Source organism: Microtus oregoni, unplaced genomic scaffold, assembly GCF_018167655.1.
Source record: "Microtus oregoni isolate MIOR12 unplaced genomic scaffold, Mior012 000026F_ref0000081, whole genome shotgun sequence".
Lineage (NCBI taxonomy): Eukaryota > Metazoa > Chordata > Mammalia > Rodentia > Cricetidae > Microtus > Microtus oregoni.
In genome coordinates this window covers 33,293,877-33,313,659 of record NW_024543085.1, presented here as the reverse complement: position 1 = coordinate 33,313,659, position 19,783 = coordinate 33,293,877, and the positions used below count along the sequence as shown (strand labels likewise).

The 19,783-nt window shown below is 38.6% G+C and overlaps 1 protein-coding gene across 4 annotated transcripts in view; it reads right to left on the bottom strand.

Moving 5' to 3' along the window:
- Positions 1 to 1,446: 1,446 nt before the first annotated feature.
- The window catches only part of Trim24 (tripartite motif containing 24), a 108,652-nt gene continuing 90,315 nt past the window's right edge, over positions 1,447 to 19,783 (bottom strand). For 2 of the 4 annotated variants that reach the window (XM_041675498.1, XM_041675499.1), the window contains exons 10-19: positions 16,710 to 16,883; positions 13,568 to 13,741; positions 12,061 to 12,196; positions 9,410 to 9,482; positions 7,903 to 8,071; positions 6,896 to 7,224; positions 6,148 to 6,280; positions 4,023 to 4,097; positions 3,523 to 3,672; positions 1,447 to 2,810 (exon numbers count right to left, since the gene is read on the bottom strand). In XM_041675498.1, coding sequence (XP_041531432.1) covers positions 2,601 to 2,810; positions 3,523 to 3,672; positions 4,023 to 4,097; positions 6,148 to 6,280; positions 6,896 to 7,224; positions 7,903 to 8,071; positions 9,410 to 9,482; positions 12,061 to 12,196; positions 13,568 to 13,741; positions 16,710 to 16,883 — 1,623 coding nt within the window. In that variant the 3' untranslated portion in view covers positions 1,447 to 2,600. Of the gene's footprint in view, positions 2,811 to 3,522; positions 3,673 to 4,022; positions 4,098 to 6,147; positions 6,281 to 6,895; positions 7,225 to 7,902; positions 8,072 to 9,409; positions 9,483 to 12,060; positions 12,197 to 13,567; positions 13,742 to 16,709; positions 16,884 to 19,783 lie in introns of those variants that run through there. The other 2 variants (XM_041675500.1, XM_041675501.1) reach the window with 2 other exon arrangements.

Here is a 19,783-nt window from a genome sequence, read left to right as displayed (position 1 = left end):
TTATTGTGAAAAGTTACTATGGCATAGTGACTGGGATGTATTAGTAGACATTCTGGCTGAAATAGATAAAAATTATGTTTACCTTATTGAAGCCCTGCCTCCCCCTTAATGGTAATTCTCAAAATAATTGACATAAGCACTGCTTTAACACAAATGGCAATTATGGAAGACAATCCATCAGAGAACAGTATTCTAAGACAGCAAAAAGAAATGTACTGCCCAGAGTTCCACAGCTGGGGCTGGAGAGATGGCTCAGTGGTTAAGAGCAGAGAACCCAGGTTTGGTTTCCAGCACCCGTATGGTGGCTGACAATCCTCTGTAACTCTAGTTCTAAGGTACACAATATCTTCTAGCCTAGGTGAGTGGGCACCAGGCACACACATGGTGCACATACATATATGGAGGCAAACGTGCATACACGTAAAATAAAGATAAATTTTAAAATATTAAAAAAACAGGTTCCACAGCTGCTGCACTCAAAATGTTGGCCTCAACCATACAAGTTAAAGGAATGCATATTATCCATTTACCCCCAATAACAAAACAAAACAAAAATCCCCAAGCTGAGGGCATGGTAGCACACTACTTTAATCCCTGCACCAGGGCAGAAGAGGTAGAAGGACCAGAGTTCAAGGCCAGACTGAACTGAACCTCACTTCTCCAAGGGTCTATATATTGTCAAGGTTTGTTCAGACTATGTTTGCAGAACAAATGTCAGCTGCACATTCAAATCAACACAACAAACATCACCATATAACACATTATTTAGAAAGCGGATTAAGATTGTTACAATACATAACTGGATTATAGATTGTTTACTTAGAGAATGGTAAACTATTGCTAGTAACGTATAAATACACCATTTTCCAGCTAGCATTCTTAGTAAGTAACGTAAGCCATCATCATTCCCCCATTCAAACAGGATTTACTATAGCATAGGCAGGCCTCAACTTGGCTAGGTAGGATGACCTTGAACTTCTTTCTGGTTCCCCTACCTCCACCTTCCCAAGTGCTAGCACTGTAATGCCAATACACTACCACATCTACCTAAATTTTAATTCATGGGAGGCAACGAAACCAAATAAATCCTCATGTCAGCTGTGTTTTATTCCATCAACTCGAAAAAAAAAATTTTTGTAGTCAAACGATTAAAATGAGGTTTTAATACTAAAGGTTATTAGTTTTATGACAAACTAAAAATGTTCTTGTATTTTGTCAAATATTGGGCTAGTACAATAATCTAACAATTTTATTCTATCTCAGTCTCATTTGGTGCCCTGTTCATCTGAGCACCCTCACCCAAAAACCACCAAACAAGCAAAAGGAATAAATCGTTTTTCTCCTCCCAGAAAGAAAATTAAATTTAAATTAAGGCAGGTCAATGATAAAATATGAAATTCTGTTTAAAAACAAAAAGAAGTGATCAGAAAGCCAGCAAAAAGATGCTTCAGAAAAAGTAATTTATTTTTCCACTCATACCACCCCCTACAACTGATCTTTTCCAAACCCGACAACATACTTTCCACTTAAAATGATAAAGACAAATGAAAGCCTTTTCAAGTGGGTGGCCACCAGGGCAGAAGTTGAAGAAATCTTTCAAATGTTGGTGTATCCGATTGTATTTTATATTTGATGGTACTACTAAAAGCCACACTGCAAGTCAGGCATAGTGGTGCACACCTTTAATCCCGGCGCTCAGGAGGTAGAGGCAGGTGGATCTCTGAGTTCAAGGCCAGCTTGGTCTACACAGTGAGTTTTAGTTCTAGGACAGTTAGGGCTACATAGTGAGACCCTGTCTTGATAAAACAAACCAGAGTAAAAGCACACTGACAACAAAGAGGCCTGCTTTAAGAGCACACTTGCATACTTACACAGTGGGGGAAAACAAGATTCAAACAGCAACACCTAACATGCACACTTCCTTCCTTAAAGGAAGCTGAACAAAAAGGTAGATCTGGAAAATACATGAAAGAATGGCCTTGAAGACCTGCTGTGCCCAACATCTCCAACAAACAAGATAAAAACAAAAAAAAAGCAAACATTTTTTTTTCCTGATTTTCTTTAATGCATTTGCCATCTTACATGGACACCACTAGGTGTCTTAATAGCATCTGTCTACACCTTCCCAGCAAGCACCCGGGAAAGGACTCTTCTTCCCACTTGTCTTTGGGGAGGGTTGCTTTTAAGCACAGTATACCTTACTCTTAGTGTTGGCCATAATTAATGGGTAGTGGCATTAATACTCTAAAATGGATAATCACACACACTCAAATCACACTAAAATCTCAACTTACTTCAAAATCTATTTTCTATTGTAGCTTTTATTCCCGAATGTTGTTTTCAAGAAGTGGGAAGAATGTCTTTTCTTTCTTTGCTGTTTCTTCTTTCTTTTATTCTTCCACATATTTCCTTCCTCCCTCTTTTTTTTAAATTATCAATGACAAGAGGTCAAAGTAATGAGTTGTTATAGAAATCAATGTCTAGTAAACAGCAAAGACAGATCAGAGCTCATAAACCTTCTTTATCACGATGTTGACAAGGTTTTAGTTTTTACTCTTGTAAAGGAAATCTTCTTAGAAAGTATATGGCCCTGGAGCTGCTCACTTTAGCAGCTGGCGGTCCTCTGTGCTCTTGAGGCGCTTCTTCCGGGGCTGTACAAAATCATCATCGGAGTCATCACTGAACTTACTGTCTTCTGCTTCATTCCTGAATTCTAGTTTCGGAAACCTTTTTTCTGGATACAGATTCTTTAAAAGTTCTTCAAAATAGCTTTCAAGTTTTATACCAGCATTGGCTACTTCTGAATCAGGCTGTAGGATAAAATAAAGATAGGAATTAAAACCCAAAAGGTTGACAGTTTACTCAATAAAATATTCCTTTTTAGTCAAGTCTGTTCCCTTTTGGCGCACAGCTATGAAATAATGGAAGGTGAGAAAAGTATTTAGATGTATCACTAATATAAAACAGGTAACAGTCTGGGCCACAAAAGTCTAGAGAAGGCCAGCTAATAATAAGTAAGGTTTTTTTTATCGAATCATTTAAAAAGTAGGTGATTGTGATAGGGATGGATCACATTAGCCAAGAAGATAAGGTCATCATGGGCAGGAACCTCAAGAATGAAAAAGTGTGGTACAAAGGAACAAACAGAACGACCAACAAGAAAGACATCATTCAAAGTGACATGACAAGATTGTTAAATGAGAACTTTTGGTGATTCTTAACTATTTCAAGATAAACACAGAAATCAAAGTCTAAATGTACACAGAGTTTGCAAAATAAAAGAAATGGTAAATACATATTTTCTAAACTACCTTGGTGTCAGGTATCTTGCATTTGTACTTACTACATGATAAAACTGAAAATTAAATGTGGGTAAGTCTTCCTAGTAACCTCTTTCATACCCTGGGCAAACCTAAAACACAGCAAACTTACACCAGCACAGACACTGTGAGAACCTCACTGTTGGCAAGCTGTCTGGGTTAAGATTACTCTTCACATTGCTGTTGCCTCTCCCAATCTCACCTCATTGAATTCAGCACAGTTCTGAAAGATCAATCTAAAATCAGCTACAAAATCTTCGGGCTTTGTATACATGCAATAATCTTCCTGAAGTCTTTTCTTGATGGTTGACAAGTCCATTGGGTTTTTAATTATTTTATAATAATCAGGCACCTTATAAAACAAATGAATTATTATAATATAAATAAGTAAATTGTATCTAGTCCTATAATACATGCTATTTTTCTTCACATTATTTTTTTTACTGGTGAAAACAAAATCAAGAAACATACCTATTCATCAATATTTGCAAGTACCTACTGTGTTTTGTACACAGGTTTTGTGGCACTTTCTCTAAAAATACTTAACACTTTATATTGGTATATTCACTGTATATAGTGTTGGGTATCATACAGGACAACCCACAAGAAATTATTGGGATGAGAAAAGATTAGGTTCTCATAAATCAAATTAAAAATAATCATCCTACCATATAAATATGTACAAATGACATTAATACTTACAGTTAGAGGAACAGGGTCTTGGAAAGCCAGGCTCATTTCATGGCAGTAAAGAAAGAGAAGCAGGCGTTCACATTTCTAATAAAAGAGATAATAAAGTAGTAAAGCCACAGCTTAGTTTCTAAAAGAACTCACAGGCCTCAGAATAAAAATTAAAGCCTGAGGCATACATTAAAAAAAAAAAAAAAAGAACACTGAATCTAGCCATGTAGTGGTGGTGCACACCTTTAATCCCAACATCTGGGAGGCAGAGGCAGGCAGATCTCTGTGAGTTCGAGGCCAGCCTGGTCTACAGAGAGAGTTCCAGGGCAGCCAGAGCTACACAGAAAAACCCTGTCTAGAAAAACCAAAAAACAAAAGAAAGAAACACTCAATCTTTGTGTTTTGCTTGGGGAATATGGATATGAGAGTTCCTATAATTATGGGAATAAACCAAAAACTATAAAATACATGTTTCAAGTTCCTCAAGATGAATCCCCTCACAACTCTAGCCTGCGTATTGTGCACCAGCAGTCACTGGAGGAAGTCAGGTAGTGGCAGAGCCTTTTCCGTGTAAGCCCTGTCTTAAAGATCCTTCTTGCAAACAGGGACGTCCTCTTGTTACTCTCTCCTCCCAGGCTCTCCAGTGAACACCTGCAGCATGGGCAGTGAGTGTAGGTTCCCCCTCTTACATGGCAATTTTCATGTTGTTTCTTTCTTTTTGGGGGTGTGGGGGCAAATGTTCAGACAGGGTTTCTCTGTGTAGCCATGGCTGTCCTGGAACTCACAGAGATCCACCTGCTTCTACCTTCTAAGTGCTGGGATAGAAGGTGTACATTACCACCACATGGCTAATTCTTTTTAAAATATATTTTGATAAATTCTTTAGTACTAAGAAAATTATACTTAAAAGTTAAATATCATGTGGTCAAAGTATGAAATTATTTCTAGGAACATTAAATCAAAAAAATCAATCTTGCTGTCAATTCTCAAAAGATCCTGACAAACAAATCAATTAGTGATTAAGAAAAAAAAAAAGAGCTAGTACCACGACAGGCACCAAAAGCTACAGAGAAACCCTGTTTCGAAAAACTGAGAGAGAGAGAGAGAGAGAGAGAGAGAAAGAAATCAGACAGAAAGCAGAAAGGGAGGCAGAATTTAAAAGCTTAGACTAAAGCTAGGCACGGTAGCTCATTCCCATAAACCCAGGGATAAGAAGCTGAGGCAGGAGGATTGCCATCTGATGACAGTATGGACTAACAATGACACCCTGTCTCAAATTAAAAAAAAAATACATTAACAACAAGAGAAAAAAACAACCAAACAAGCAAAAAACCCAAAAATAAAAAAGCGAAGTTGGACATGGTAACCTGTAATCAGATGTACTTGGTTGGAATGTTGTGAATTTAAGGTCAGCATAAGCTACAAAGAGAGTTCTAGGTTAGCCTGAGCTAACAAGTATTTTAAACTTCTACCTAATAGAGTTTTCTTTTGTTTAATTAAGAAGTTATGGCTCAGTGGGTCAAGTGCTTTTCTATGCAAGCACAAGGGCCTGGATTTGGATCACTAGCACCCAAGTAAAAAAGCCAGGCATGGTGCCATCCAGCTGTAACTCTAGTGTGAGGGAGGAGGGGAACAAGGGACTTTCAGGTGCTTGCTGGCTAGCCAGTCTAGCTTCATGAACTTCAGGTTCAGTGACAGGCCTTGTCTCAAAAATAATGTGGAAAGCAAAAAAGGAAGATATGTTAGGTCAAACTCTAGCTAGCCTCCACATGTAAAGGCATGGGTAAAAAATCCACATGAGTGTACACACACACACACACACACGCTATTAGTTATGTAAAATTTCTTTCTTTCTTTTTTTTGGGCGGGGGGGGGGGATTTTGAGACAGGGTTTCTCTGTAGCTTTGGTTCCTGTCCTGGAACTAGCTCTTGTAGACCAGGCTGGCCTCGAACTCACAGAGATCCACCTGCCTCTGCCTCCCGAGTGCTGGGATTAAAGGCGTGCGCCACCACCGCCCAGCGGTCATGTAAAATTTCTACTCTTCTGTGTGTAGAAGACTTAAAGGACAAAGAACTCAGTATAAAAATCAACACATGTAACAAAAGCCATCCTAATAGTCTAGTGTGGAAATGCTCAAAAACTTACCCTTTTATCTATTGCTGTTAATTTAGTAAGGCCTTCAGTTTTCCTTTTATCTGAGTTGTGACTGGGAGCATCACAATCATATTCAACTTCTGGCTTAGATAAATCTCGGCAGAAAGTACAAATCCACTCTCCACTGTTGGGATAAAGGACCTATGAGTTCTGAGTCTGTCAGGCTGCTCTCCACCACCCTTTCCACCACGTGCAGGCCATCTATGACATGTTTCTGTGGCATGGGTTTTATTCTCTACCTATTATCACTTACTATTAGGTACAAAGCAGTACGGAGTAGAAGTAGCAGAAATTTGATGTAAAAGTCTGACTAAGCATCACACTTCTGAGCCTTCCTCCTCTCTCTCCTCTATACTTGGTGGGTTACAAGTGTGTGCCCACCAAGGCCAGCTAGGATCTATTATTGTTTACCATAGCAGATGAGACTAGGAACCAGGGAAGAGGAAACTGTAGATCAGTGTTAAGGATTGTGCCAAATAAAATTTAATCTTTATAGAAGTTTTATGTTATTAACAATTATCAAAAATTTGTTGTAATAGTTACACTTAAAAAAACTCTTCTTCCTTCCACCTCACCATCCCCCCTTCCATTTTTATGTCACTGTTTCTGGCTACATCCACTTTCCTCTAAAATGTTGTTACTTTTTATATTTCCTTGCAGCAGTGGGGAACAGCACCAAGCCCTGTGCTCTAGTCAAGACACGCCAGCACTAGGCCACACTCCTAACCCCATGCTTTACCTCGGGAAATTTGTCAGTGTGGGCACGTGACAAGCAAGATGGAATACTTTAGGACACTTTTCACAGCAAAGGAGTTCCCCTCCATTTTGACAAACTGCACACCAGTCTTCATTGGGGTCATCTTCCTTCCTTGTCTCTCCGACATGCACAGGGGACTTCTGGGAGGCATCCAGCCACTCAGGCTTTCCATTTGAGGAACTTTCCTGATTAAGTCCGGGTTGATCTCCTGTGCTATCAGGAGCATCAGATCTTAACACAGCTTCCTCAGAAGCAGAGCTCTGATTATTGTTTAAGAGGAGAGAAGTAAGTATGCTTCTTGGATAGTTAGTCTGCAACAAAAGAGAGAACATTATGTAGGTATGTATGTATGCATACTTTGAAAGTGACCTTTTAATCTCCCGATGCCTATGATAATTACAGACTAAGTGGGCAGTGTGGAAATCAATCACATGAATTGTAAAGGTTGTTTACTGTAGCTACTAATTCAAGTTAACTTCAGACTCTGTGCTGGAGTCATCTGAGAGGAGGTGAGCCCAGTCAAGCAAACAAGCTCCAGCTGTGGGCAAAGCTCATTATCCTAATGAGATTAATGGGGGAGGGTCCACTACGAGCAATGCCATCCCTGGGCTCCTGGTCCTGGGTTCTATTAGAAAGCAGGCTCAACAAGCCAGTAAGTAGTATCCCTCCATGGCCTCTGCATCAGCTCCTTCCTCAGAATCGGATCCGCTTTGAGTTCCTGTCTTGACATCTTTGATGAACTGTGAAGTGGAAGAGTAAAATAAATAAATCCTCGCCCCTATCCCCTCAGGTTGCTTTCAGTTGTGGTGTTTCATCACAGCAAGAGAAACCTTAACTAAGACAGACACAAATATTATTCTGCTAAGATGAATCTAAATTCTGTGGAACTTCTGTTCGCATATTACAGTCTACTTTGTGGGTGTTGTATCAGGACTACCCTTTTCTTGCCTCTTAAATGGCAACATTACTAAAAGCACTGATGTAATTACATTTTGAGTTCTAGATTCTTCATCTGATTCTTGTTTTACTATAACAACAGGAAAATCATAATTTTCAGGTGGTCCGCTGTTTTCTTGTTTTATTCGGATTGGTTCCAACATGACTACTGGGACTTTGTGTGTGGAATCAGCTCCTGCTGGTTTGCTGGAAGAGCCAGAACTGTGAGGGAGAAAGGAGAAGAGGGAGAGACAAAATTAGACAACTTAAAAAATAGAAAGCTGAAGAACATTCTGGAATAATGTAACTTCACAATAATAAGCATATTTTATATCAGCAGTGAATGGTATTAAAATACGATTGTGGGATCAACATAAATTTCCTTGATGCCAGGCCCTACAGACTAACCTTTCAAACTGATTCACCATGTATATGAAAAATAAGTAAGTCCAACTTGAGTATTCTAAGGCTCTGGAACTGACTGCTCAACTAGATCTGGGGTCAAACATCTTTCAGTCTTTCCCAGTTTCCTGTCTGGTCACAAGCACTCTAGGGACAAGAACCCTAGGTTTTCAGGCCCAGTTTGTGTTAAGACACTGGAATATCATTTGTTGGTGGTTGCTCCTTAAAGCCATTAGTCACTCTGTTCTTATGGGCAAACTTCCTCCTAGAGAACGCTGCTTTCAAATGTTAGCAAGAAATGGGGTTTACCACAAGCAGTAACTTTCAAACACAATGAAGGCAGAACTAAATAACAACTTAAAGAAAAAGCTTAATTGTATAGAATTTCTTTTAAAGTAGAACCAATGTTTGATCATTTTAACAGTCATACAACACTGAAAGAGAGACTGTTTCTTTACTCAGAGACAGAGGCAGGAGCATTACCACAAGTTAAGAGGCCAGCTCCATCTACATTAAGAGAGTTCCTGACCAGGTGAGAGCCTGTCTTAAAACAAACAAAACATCATCATCCGTAACAACAAACCCCATAAGGAAAGCATTGCTTCTTTTTCCCTAACTCTGTCTATATAGTACTATAACTATTTTTGTCCTTGGTAACATGATGTCAAATTCTATCTTATTTTTTAGCACTGAGACAAATACTTCCTAAAAGTTGTACAAGTTTAATCACTCTATTGTACTAAAATATTAGTTAAAAATTAACAGTAAAAGATGCACCAAGTATCAAAACTAACAACTGCAAGAAATTTATGCACAGTTGGCTCTTCATGTCCATGTCTTTCACTCACAGATATGGATGAAAAATACCTTGTGGGAGGGAATGTGCAGACTATTTGGAGGGGGTGGTGTCATTATTCTCTAGACAATACAATAAAACAAGTTTTACAAAACAGTCCCATTGAATAAGGCACAATCAATAACCTGGAGATGATTTAAAGCATACACAAAAGTATATGCAGGTTACATTCAAATACTGTACTACCTTATATAAAACACTTGGACAACTGCAGGTTTTGGTATATTCAGATGGGTCCTGGAACCAGTTCTCGTGGATACTGAGGAAAGACTATGCCAGTATATACGGTTAAATCTATTTACCTTCCTCGGCTCCCAACGCTGGAGGCACTAGGTGAACGTATTGGGGGATGGACGCTAGTCATAGTAACAGGTCCTGAGGAGAAGGAAATAGACACACATAGCTGAATTAACAATTATGCATTCAGGTTGAATTATAATTGTTATAATATAAATTATAATTATAATTCACTTAAATTATACCAAAACCAGGAACACCAATTCTATGAAACAATAAGCCTATCTTTATATTTTGTTACACTAAAAGTTTATGGTCATGGTACTACTGACTCTTGAGCAGTGAGAAGGTCTATGCATCACTGGCTATCTACTTACTCCCAGCCTGAAGTACTAAGTCCTTTCTGCAGTAGAGTAGCTAGAGGATTCCAGTGCCAGTGAGAACTACATAAGAGAAAGGGGTGGATATATAAGGTGGTCAAGCAGATGGCGAAGAGGTTTAGGGTACTTGTCAGCAAGCCTGACAACCCGAGCTCAATCTCTGGAACCAAATGAGAACAAGTAATGGGAGAAGTGAAAGTTAGATTCAGACATGAAGCAGCTAAAAAAAGAAAAAAGAAAAGAAGAGGTTCTGAACTGCTGTCATAAAAAAAAGTGTCTATGCTCAGGAGGTAAATCTGCTTGCTGACAAGCCTGATGATCTAAGCTAGAGCCCCAGGACCCACACATGGTGGAATGAGAGAATAGACTGCCATAAGCTGTTCTGACCTCCACGTGCATGCTACGGTACTTACACACATGTGTACACACACAAATAACTAAGTGTAATAACATTAAGTAAAATCTATACTCTGGAGGCAGTATAGGTTATGTGGTAATCTGGCACAGTATACAGTAGATAAATGTTAGTCTTAAGATTATTGCCAGAATGCCTCAGAAATGTTTTGCCAAGTTATACTACTATCAATATACATGAAAACACCTGATGACTTTTTCATCAACGGTATCACCACTATTCAAATTTTGGCTAATTCAGTAGTAAGAAACCAAATTGTTTAGACTCTTCTTATGATGACTGGAGAGAGGAAACCCTTCTGTTTAGTCTGTTTTCTCGGCTGTCTTTACCGTGTAGGGATTACTTAATTATGTGTCTTTCAGCAACACCAAGAACATCCTAATTTATTCATATGTACTTGTCCTTTATTCTATTGTATATTCGTGTTAAAATAAGAATCTCCACTTAAATTTTGTAAACACCTTTTTTTAAATAACATTGCAGAAATAATAAAATAATTTTAATTAAAATTAAAATAATTTTCAATATTTCCTGTAGATAGATGCTGTTGTATGACTAACTTCCTCAGACCTGAAACAATCTCTCCTCCAGGGAAAAAGGAATTTCCTAAGATTCAGGAAGATGAGGAAAATATGAGGCTAATGAAGCTACTAAAATTCAGGAAGCTCAAGAAGTTAAGATACAGAAAGTTACTTATTATGTAGGCAAGTGCTGGGGCAGAGGAGACAATATGGTGAGGGCCTTGCAAACTGGGACCTGGCTTTGCTGGGCAAGGTATGGGGAGCTCACTGGTTCACGGGGCTAGACTTGCATGCAATTCTTTCTTTGGCTTGTCACCAGCACATTATCTGCATGTATCTGTTAATGTCTCCTCAGGAAGTCACACAACAGATACCTGCTATGTCAAGTCTCCAGGAATAATACGTAGAGTGTTTCGTGCAGGAAGCAAGTAGGAATATAAAATATTATTATTACTACCACTATTATTATTATTACTTAGATTTTAGATATAGAGTTTCTTTGTGTAATCTTGACTGTCCTGGAACTTGCTCTGTAGACCAGGCTGGCCTCGAACTCAGAGAGATCTGCCTGCCTCTGTCTCCCAAGAGCTAGGATTAAAGGTGTGGGCCACCAACACCTGGCTCATGAAATAATATTGTTTAAAACACTTAGTTAAATGTGAATTGAGTGTTCTGCCTGCAAGTACATAAGTATACTACATGTGTGCAACGCTTGGGAGGCCAGCACTGAAGTTACAGTGTAAGGCGGTTGTAAGCTACCATGCGGATGCTGGGAACCCTTGTCTGCTGCAGGAGCAGGAAGTGCTCTTAACCACCGAGCTATCTCTCAACCTCCTTATATTAAGCCATTATTAAACACAACTAAACAACAGTGAACAAACAAGCCAAAGACTTTAGTCCTGTGTATTTTAATAAAATTTGACTCTAGACAAATTATATTCTAGAAAAGACTACTTCACAGACAACTAAATTTATTAATGAGGGTGTGATAAAAAAATTTGCTCATTGGTTGCTATAATGCCAGTAAATTTTGCTGAAATGAAAAAGTATAAAAGTTTAATCTTTGTTTCCTTCTTCGTGAATACTAGTTTTACATGGCATAAAAACTCAGGATAGTGAGATGGGCTCAGCTGGTCAAAGCACTTGTCACCAGGCCTGACAACTTGGTGGAAGGAGAAAAACACCAGTCTGTCCTGACTTACATATATGCACCATGGCATACAGGTGGAGATATACACACATAAAATAAACATATATAGAAAGGAAACCTCAAGATATAGTTACCATTATCATTTTTAGAATGATATTTTTAAAAAGGGGGCAGAGAGAAAAATTTAATTATTATAAGTAAAAATGAGTAAAAACTAGAAAATATTTACAAATCCAAAAGGTGGTTTTACCTGCAAGGCCTGGAGATGGCACTGATGAATTTGGTGACTGCACTGTTCTGTTTGACGGAGGTCTTGGCTGGGCATGATCTACACTTGTATCTTTCCTTGCAATATTGTCCAACATGATAGTACTTGAACAATCAATCTTCCAAGAGAATAAATTATTTCAGGGCAAATTAACTTTGCAAACCAAAACCACTTTCAAATTACAAGAAAACTTCCAAGGTATAATGTGCATAATGAAATAATATGGAAGAATATTTTCATTTTCTGTGGACTCTTCTATGGTGGTGGGGATAGGAAGCAGACAAGGTCCTTTGTATTTTAATATTCTTAGGCACTACTTTAGTTACTAATTTCCAGATGGTGCATAAAGGACTGGGTTTCTTAATGTAATGAAAATAATTAATAGTGTGGAATAATCAGAAAACCAAGATAAAATATAAAATTTAGACTAAGTTTGCCTGTCTGATGTATGCATGAAAAAAGTATACTCTCCCCATTTAGAATATATGCATTGTAAAAACTGAAATGACTCTCATGAGATTAATAATCCAATTACTAAAAAGTAATAATTGATCTCAACTTGGATTTAAAAAAAATAAAAAAAAATTTGAAAAGTTCTTTCATAATCTTACAGATAAATCCTTCTAAACTGTGTAAAATACTTCAAAAATGTTAATGTTTCAAGTTTGGTTGTGGCTACATCATGACATTGAGATTACCTAATCTTGCAGGGGAAAACAAAAAAAACATTGGTTGCTTTTCCAGAAAACCGGGGTTCTATTGCCAGCACCCACACTGCAGCTCACAACCATCTGTAATTTCAGTCTCAGGGATCTGATTCCATCTCCGGCCTCCAAAGGCATCAAGCACTCCTGTGCACAGACATACATATAGGCAAAATACCTGTACACATAAACAAAATTTTAAAAAATAAAATGGAAAACAAATGACGAAGATGTGGAGAACCAGCAACAGAATACTACATTTTCTGCCTTTAGATTCTTAAAAATCTTATTATCTTAATCTTATGATTCTTAAAAAGTCACTTGTCAAAGTTAAAGACCCTAAGGATTAACCCATTTCTTAATTTAAACATGCAAGGACCGAGCACTAACCGTATGGTGATGTGCTCAAGCAGACACGTCTGCTGTTCCAACGTTAAGGGAATCCCTGCTCTTCCATGTCTTACACTTCTGGAACTCACTTGGCTCTTACTGTCCACACTCCAGTCAGACACCCATTCTGTTCTCTCATCCTGCTTCCCTCCCGTCCCAGCCCTGATTCTATGATGCAACATCTACAAACATCTTTAATTTCAGAGCCCAGAAAAACATCCTTCTGTATGCCCAAGTGTTCATAATTTCTAATTTTACTCACATTTGATTTCTAAAGAATAAAAGTAAGCTTTCAAAAATAGTTGGTAAATCAATAAACCCACACCTTACACTGCATCCAGATTCACGGACAGTTTTCAAAGGAAGCTATTAGTACAGCTTTTCCATAAACTTACATCTGGAAGAGATGGAAGATTATAAGTCCCTCCCACTGGTGCGCTCAGATCAATCATGGGTGAACTATAGGCTTTTCCATCGTACCCTGCTGCACTTGTGATCGTGGGACTGGAAGGAGTAGAGGAGGAGCTGCTGGCAGTTGTGGGAGGAGCTTGTCCACTGCTAATCTGCCACTGGAGTACCAAGAAGAGAAGAAAAAATATTAAGTGTAACTCAGGTACGGAAGACAGAAGACAGTTTATTTCAGCTCAAATGTTATTGGAATGGAAGAACAAGTAAGAGGAGAAACACATTATGTATGTGCACACACACGTGTCAATCAGATCAAAACATAAGCAACCTTTTTTTCTGGCAGAGAATATTTAGTATATACCGTATAGAAAATGAAACGGACAAGAAACAAACATACAAAGAGCACCTTCAAAGTAAAGCTGGAGAATTAAAACATATATTTTCTTTTGTCCCTACATGAAATGCCAAAAAAAAAAAAAAAAAAAAAAAAAACCAAACTGATCCACAAATAGGGCTGTTAGGTTTTTTAACATATAAACAGGTAGTTAAGCCTTTCTGAGGAAAAGTCTTCTCATTCATATTAGAATGTTAAGATAAACACAAAGATAATGCTAGGCATACTGATAGGTACAAATTTGAATCATGCTGTTTGGTTGCTATAAAACCTACACAAAATAAGGTACAGATGATAGTTAGATTAAAAAGGCATTCAGTTAGTATGTACTAAGGGGAACAAGATGTTCCCTATATTTCAATATTTGGTATATTTGAAAAACATGAAAATCTTCAGAATAAAATATGGGGCTGGGAGCAGATTGAATGCTATCCCAAGGTTATTCAACAGAAAAACTTCCCAAACACATAATCAATGATATATGGATGACACTATAATGTTCTGAAACATCATGTTTTAAAAAAATCTTACATACATAACTATGAAAACTACATATAGAAATATATAAAATTGAGTTCTTTTTTTTTTTTTTTTTTGGTTTTTCGAGACAGGGTAAAAAAAAAAAAAAAAAAAAAAAAGAACCCTAAAAATTGAGAGTGAATGTCATCTTCAGCACCTATACATTCAACAATTTTATCTCATCCCTATACACCTGTTTTTCCTCCCCCTCAAAGAATAATGAATCACAGTTGTTGGTTACCTTTCTACTTTTCCCCCTATATATATAAGATAAAACACATACAAAAATGAGATACTATCTCACAAAAATTCTGTAACATGTTAGCTTCTTACTAGCCACAAAGTATCTATTACACGACCATGTTACAATTTGGTAAATTTATGCATAAAACTAATTTCTGAAGTCAGTGGTTCAGTTCACAGAGGTACTTACTGCCAAGACAGACAACTTGATCACTGAAATCCACAGTGAAAGGACAGAACAGACTCCTACAGTCTGTCTTCACCTGACAACCTGCTCCCTTAAATCCACAGTGGAAGCACAGAATAGACTCGTATATTAAGTCTTCTGACCTCAAACAGCAATTGTGCCAAGAGCATTATCCTACCTCTACATCTTTGACAGTCACACACAAAAATAAACTTTTTAAAAAAGTACATAACATTTGTAAATCTGATTCTACAAAGTTTAAAAATACATAATCATATTTCTTAAAGTATTTGTCCTGGTTTATTTGCTCATTTACTCATTTATGTCCAAAAATATTTAAGAAAAAAAGAGTATCTGCTGAAGCATGAATACAATCGCCTTCCCAATACCATCCTGCTATGTGTACTCTGTTCCCAAAGAACTTTGTCCCCCTGGTAGGAATGCCAAGATGTTTTCTATCACCTTACAAATACAGCTTAGCAAACAGCCCCAAATTGGAATTGAGACCATCTGTGTCATGAGCACAGCTGATGATAGTGATAAGAAATACCCGACCCTGTAAACTTCTCTGTCCCTGCTTTGTAGTCTGTATGCTGGACCACTCAAATAAAAGTTTCCTAGAATGACAGCAGAAGCACTCTTGTGCTGAATAGCACGGAGTCCCTGGTTCTGTGACTCATGAGTTCAACCTCAGTCCCTTGTACTGGTCACTGGCAGTAGGCAATAGTTTACCCATTACAATCTAATAAAGGGGGAAGAAGAGGATTCTTCAAGGAAGAATGCTTGAAATGCGCCAGGTATTTTTATATACTTTAGAATAACTCAGCAAGGTACCCATCTATTTATTTACTTATTTATTTATTCAATGGTTTTTCAAGACAGGGTTTCTCTGTAACTTTGGAGTCTGTCCTGGAACTAGCTCCTGAAGACCAGGCTACAGAGATCCGCCTGCCTCTGCCTCACAAGTGCTGGGATTAAAGGCGTGCGCCACCATCGCCTGGTGGTACTCATATTTTTATAGCTAGAGTGAGATCTAAAAATAATGTACTTGGCAAGGTCATAAACTAGGAAAATAAATAGAATTTGATACCAAGCAACAATTTAAACCTTTACTTACTTACAATGATGAAATAGAAGAGGTATGAATTTTTACATAGTATTAAAACCTGAGGATATTAAATCAGACCCTGATTTAACAGAGTATGCAAGGACTTCTTGACTATAAAGCACTGAGATGTGTTTTTGTACCTCTGACTCCACAGATGTTTCTAAGTACACTCTGTAATTTCTATTCATTTAAAAAGGCAAGCAGGCACCGGGCGGTGGTGGCGCACGCCTTTAATCCCAGCACTCGGGAGGCAGAGGCAGGCGGATCTCTGTGAGTTCGAGACCAGCCTGGTCTACAAGAGCTAGTTCCAGGACAGGCTCCAAAACCACAGAGAAACCTTGTCTCGAAAACCTCCCCCCCCCCAAAAAAAAAGGCAAGCAGGTGACCTTCATCTCTTATAGTTCATTTGTACGTTCTTTTTTTTTTTTTAAACATTTTTATGGTTCATTTAACTTTATTTTATGTGCATTGGTGTGAGGTGTCAGATCCCCTGGAACTGATCTTCAGACAGTTGTGAGCTGCCATGTGGGTGCTGGGAATTGAACCTGGGTCCTCTGGAAGAGCAGTCTGTGCTCTTAACCACTGAGCCATCTCTCCAGCCCCATTTGTAAGTTCTTATGATCCGAAACACAAAGAAACACCAGCACAGAAGCAACTGCACAGAAAGGTAATACACACCTGTTTTATGGCCTGTTGAGCCAAAAAAGCCATCTGCAAGGGGTTGGGTTTTATTGTCTGTCGTGGTATATTCTGGTTTGGTGGGTATCTCAGCTGTTGAGGATAAGGAGGAAGAACTGGTCCATTGGGTTTAGGGCTGTGATTCTGAAAGTTTATTAAACGTGGTGGCGGATGCTAGAAGAAAGAAATGAAAGCACTGCAGTAACAAGGGCCTCCTAAAGAGGGGCCCAGATCTTTCCTGTGTAAAATCCCAAAGGCTAGCAGCTCTGCCACACTAAGACCACAAGAAGCAATGGGGAGGATGGCAGTAATCTATTTTTAAAGGGGGAAGGGGAAACAGTGACTGCGAAAGGAAGGATGGGGTGAGCAGAAGGAAGAGGACAAAGAGGAAGGAAGGGAGCTTTCCTGGCAGAGGGGGTGGGGTCAGGAAGGACACCTGCGAGCAGTCTTACAAACTAGGACTTACCACAGGGCAGGGAACCCTGACTGCTCTTTGGACTGGAGAGGGAGGGGGAGAGGAATGGGGGGAGGGGGAGAAGGGTGGGAGGAGGGGCAGGGAAATGGGAGGCTGGGAGGAGGTGGAAACTTGGTTTTTTTTTTTCTCCTTTTCTCAATAAAAAAAACCAAAAAACAAAAAAACCCCGTGCTCTTATGCAAGTCTCTTTTCCATCACTTAACTGTCTTTACAGTCAGGAATTGTTGCTTCTTTGTTTAAGATACCATCAATGTATATGATCAGAACTTCTTAAAGGGAATACTTCTCCCCATGCTCACAGAGAAAACAAGTCCTTACCATCTATAAGGTTCACAGAGCAATACCTCAAACTCTGACATTGTGAAGGCAAAAGCCATGAAGTGCAGCTCTGCCCTCCCCGCTAGTTTTTCCTACTTTTTAAATTACTTCCCTACTCTAAATTAACCGCTTCCTTTTCCCCCTTCTCCCTTAGTTTAGACTATATTACAGAACCCGTGAAAAACAGATTTACAGAGTTTCTGGACCAACTGAAATTCCACAGGGGAGGAGCAGAAACAGTATTAGTGGTGAACTACACAGAGAACAAGCCAGAAACAACTCTTTTTGATTTTCTTGAAAATTTGTAACATGAGGGTTTTATACTATGAAAAAACAAGCAGAAAATAGTGAGGAATTATAGTAGAGATTTTCTAAATTTTAATGAATGGTTTCTCAGGGAGAAGAGATAGCTTTCTGTCACCACAGCTTCATCCTCTCAGTAACTGCTCAACACAATAATTCAACCAAAAATGACATTTGGTGCCAGAGCACTGTGACTAAATGCTAACCCTGCCTACCACTAAGATGCTGACAGGTGAGCAATAGGGGAGTAGTCCACCCATTTCCTGAACTGCTACGCTACAGTTGGGTTCATTTAGAAGAATATTTCTGACAAGCCCAAAAGACTATTAAAACTCGGAGGAGGGGGAGGTTCAGAGATAGTGTCTCTCTGCAGAGCCCTGGCTGTTTGGGAACTTCCTCTGTAGACCAGACTGGCCTCGAACTCAGTGATCTGCCTGCCTCTGCCTCCCTAATGCTGGGATTAAAGGCATGTGCCACCACAGCCCCGCTGCTTTGGCTATTTCTTAGTAAAAAGGCAATTAATTAAGATGATAGATTAACTCCTTTCCTGGTTAAAAATTAGTGGTAGAACATTTGTTTTTAGCATGTTAGGGGCTTGGGTTGGGTCCCAGCACCACAGATAAGCAAATAACAACAAAAGCATGAATGTCTGTAACTCTCAATTAGGTTGAAGAATTCTTTGAAAGATACTTTAATGTTTATTAAATTGCTATTCAAAAGGCTATGCCACTTCCATATTTTTCCATAAAGAACCACATTATATATCCTAGTATTAGTAAACTACTAATAAAACAGCTTCTCCCCCTAATTAACTAATATTTCTTTTTTTATCAGTTATTCATCTGTATTATCCCTGTTTCCTTTCTGCTTTTGTTGTCAAGACATTCTGAGCTGAGCTTTGTTCTTAAATGTAATGAGAATTCTTAGCATAGTTCTGTCCACGAGATTGACTTTTATGAAACTCCAGTTCATTTGTGTCATTTACCAAACTCATTACAAACCCTGTCCAAACAGGGAGAATATAAAATTAACTGAGAGTTGTAAATTATATGAAAGAGCTGGATGAACTCCTCACCAGGCTTTTACTCATCTAGATATGCCCACATCTAACCTAAACAAAATTGGCTAAACTATTTAATAAAAGTACGCAGAATGAAAATAGGATCGGAAGACTTTGAGAGATGACTCAGAGAATTGAGCACTTGCTGTGTGGTTCAGATCATCAGAACCCATATAAAATAGTGGGGTAGGCATGAAGGATGATTTGTAATCTCAGCACCCAGAAGGCAGAGCTAGGGCAAGCTGGCTAGCTGGACTAGCTAACTCAGTGAGGTCCCTGGGCAAAGCAAGAGACTATGCCTCAGTAAGTGAAGTAAATAGAAATAAAGGAAGATACTGATGTCAGCTTCAGGCCTCCACAGATGACGTGTGCATGGCTACCTGTACATGTGTGCATGAGGACATGCACAGTAACACTTGTTCATCATACAATGCATACACATGCCAAAAAAAGAAAAGGATTGAAAACTGACAGATTACACATCTAGTAAGAACTGGAATAGTATATGGATTTGCTCGGGAAAAATGTAAAAGGCTGAAAAGAAAGGATTCGAACGGGCTGCCTGACTTCCTCTACCGTACCTTGTCCTAGTTTCTAGAATTCAGTGTGTGTTTCTAAATACTACCTCCAAAGAGATTCATGCACCCATACAGGAATCAGAGGTACACAGTTGCTTCTCATCCATCACAGGCCTAAGTTATTTGGGAACATAAACATTTATTCCTTGCTAGGATTGGATGACAATGCATGGGGATTGATAATAGCAAGCAAATAAATCAGTTTAGAGTTGAACTAAAAACTAGGGGTTAGATCAAGGATCCTTTAATGCAGTCAATTTTTAGTATTTAAATGAAGGGCAGTGTGTGGGGGTGTTGGTAACTGTAAGCTGCTGAACACAATCACACTACAGTTAACTAA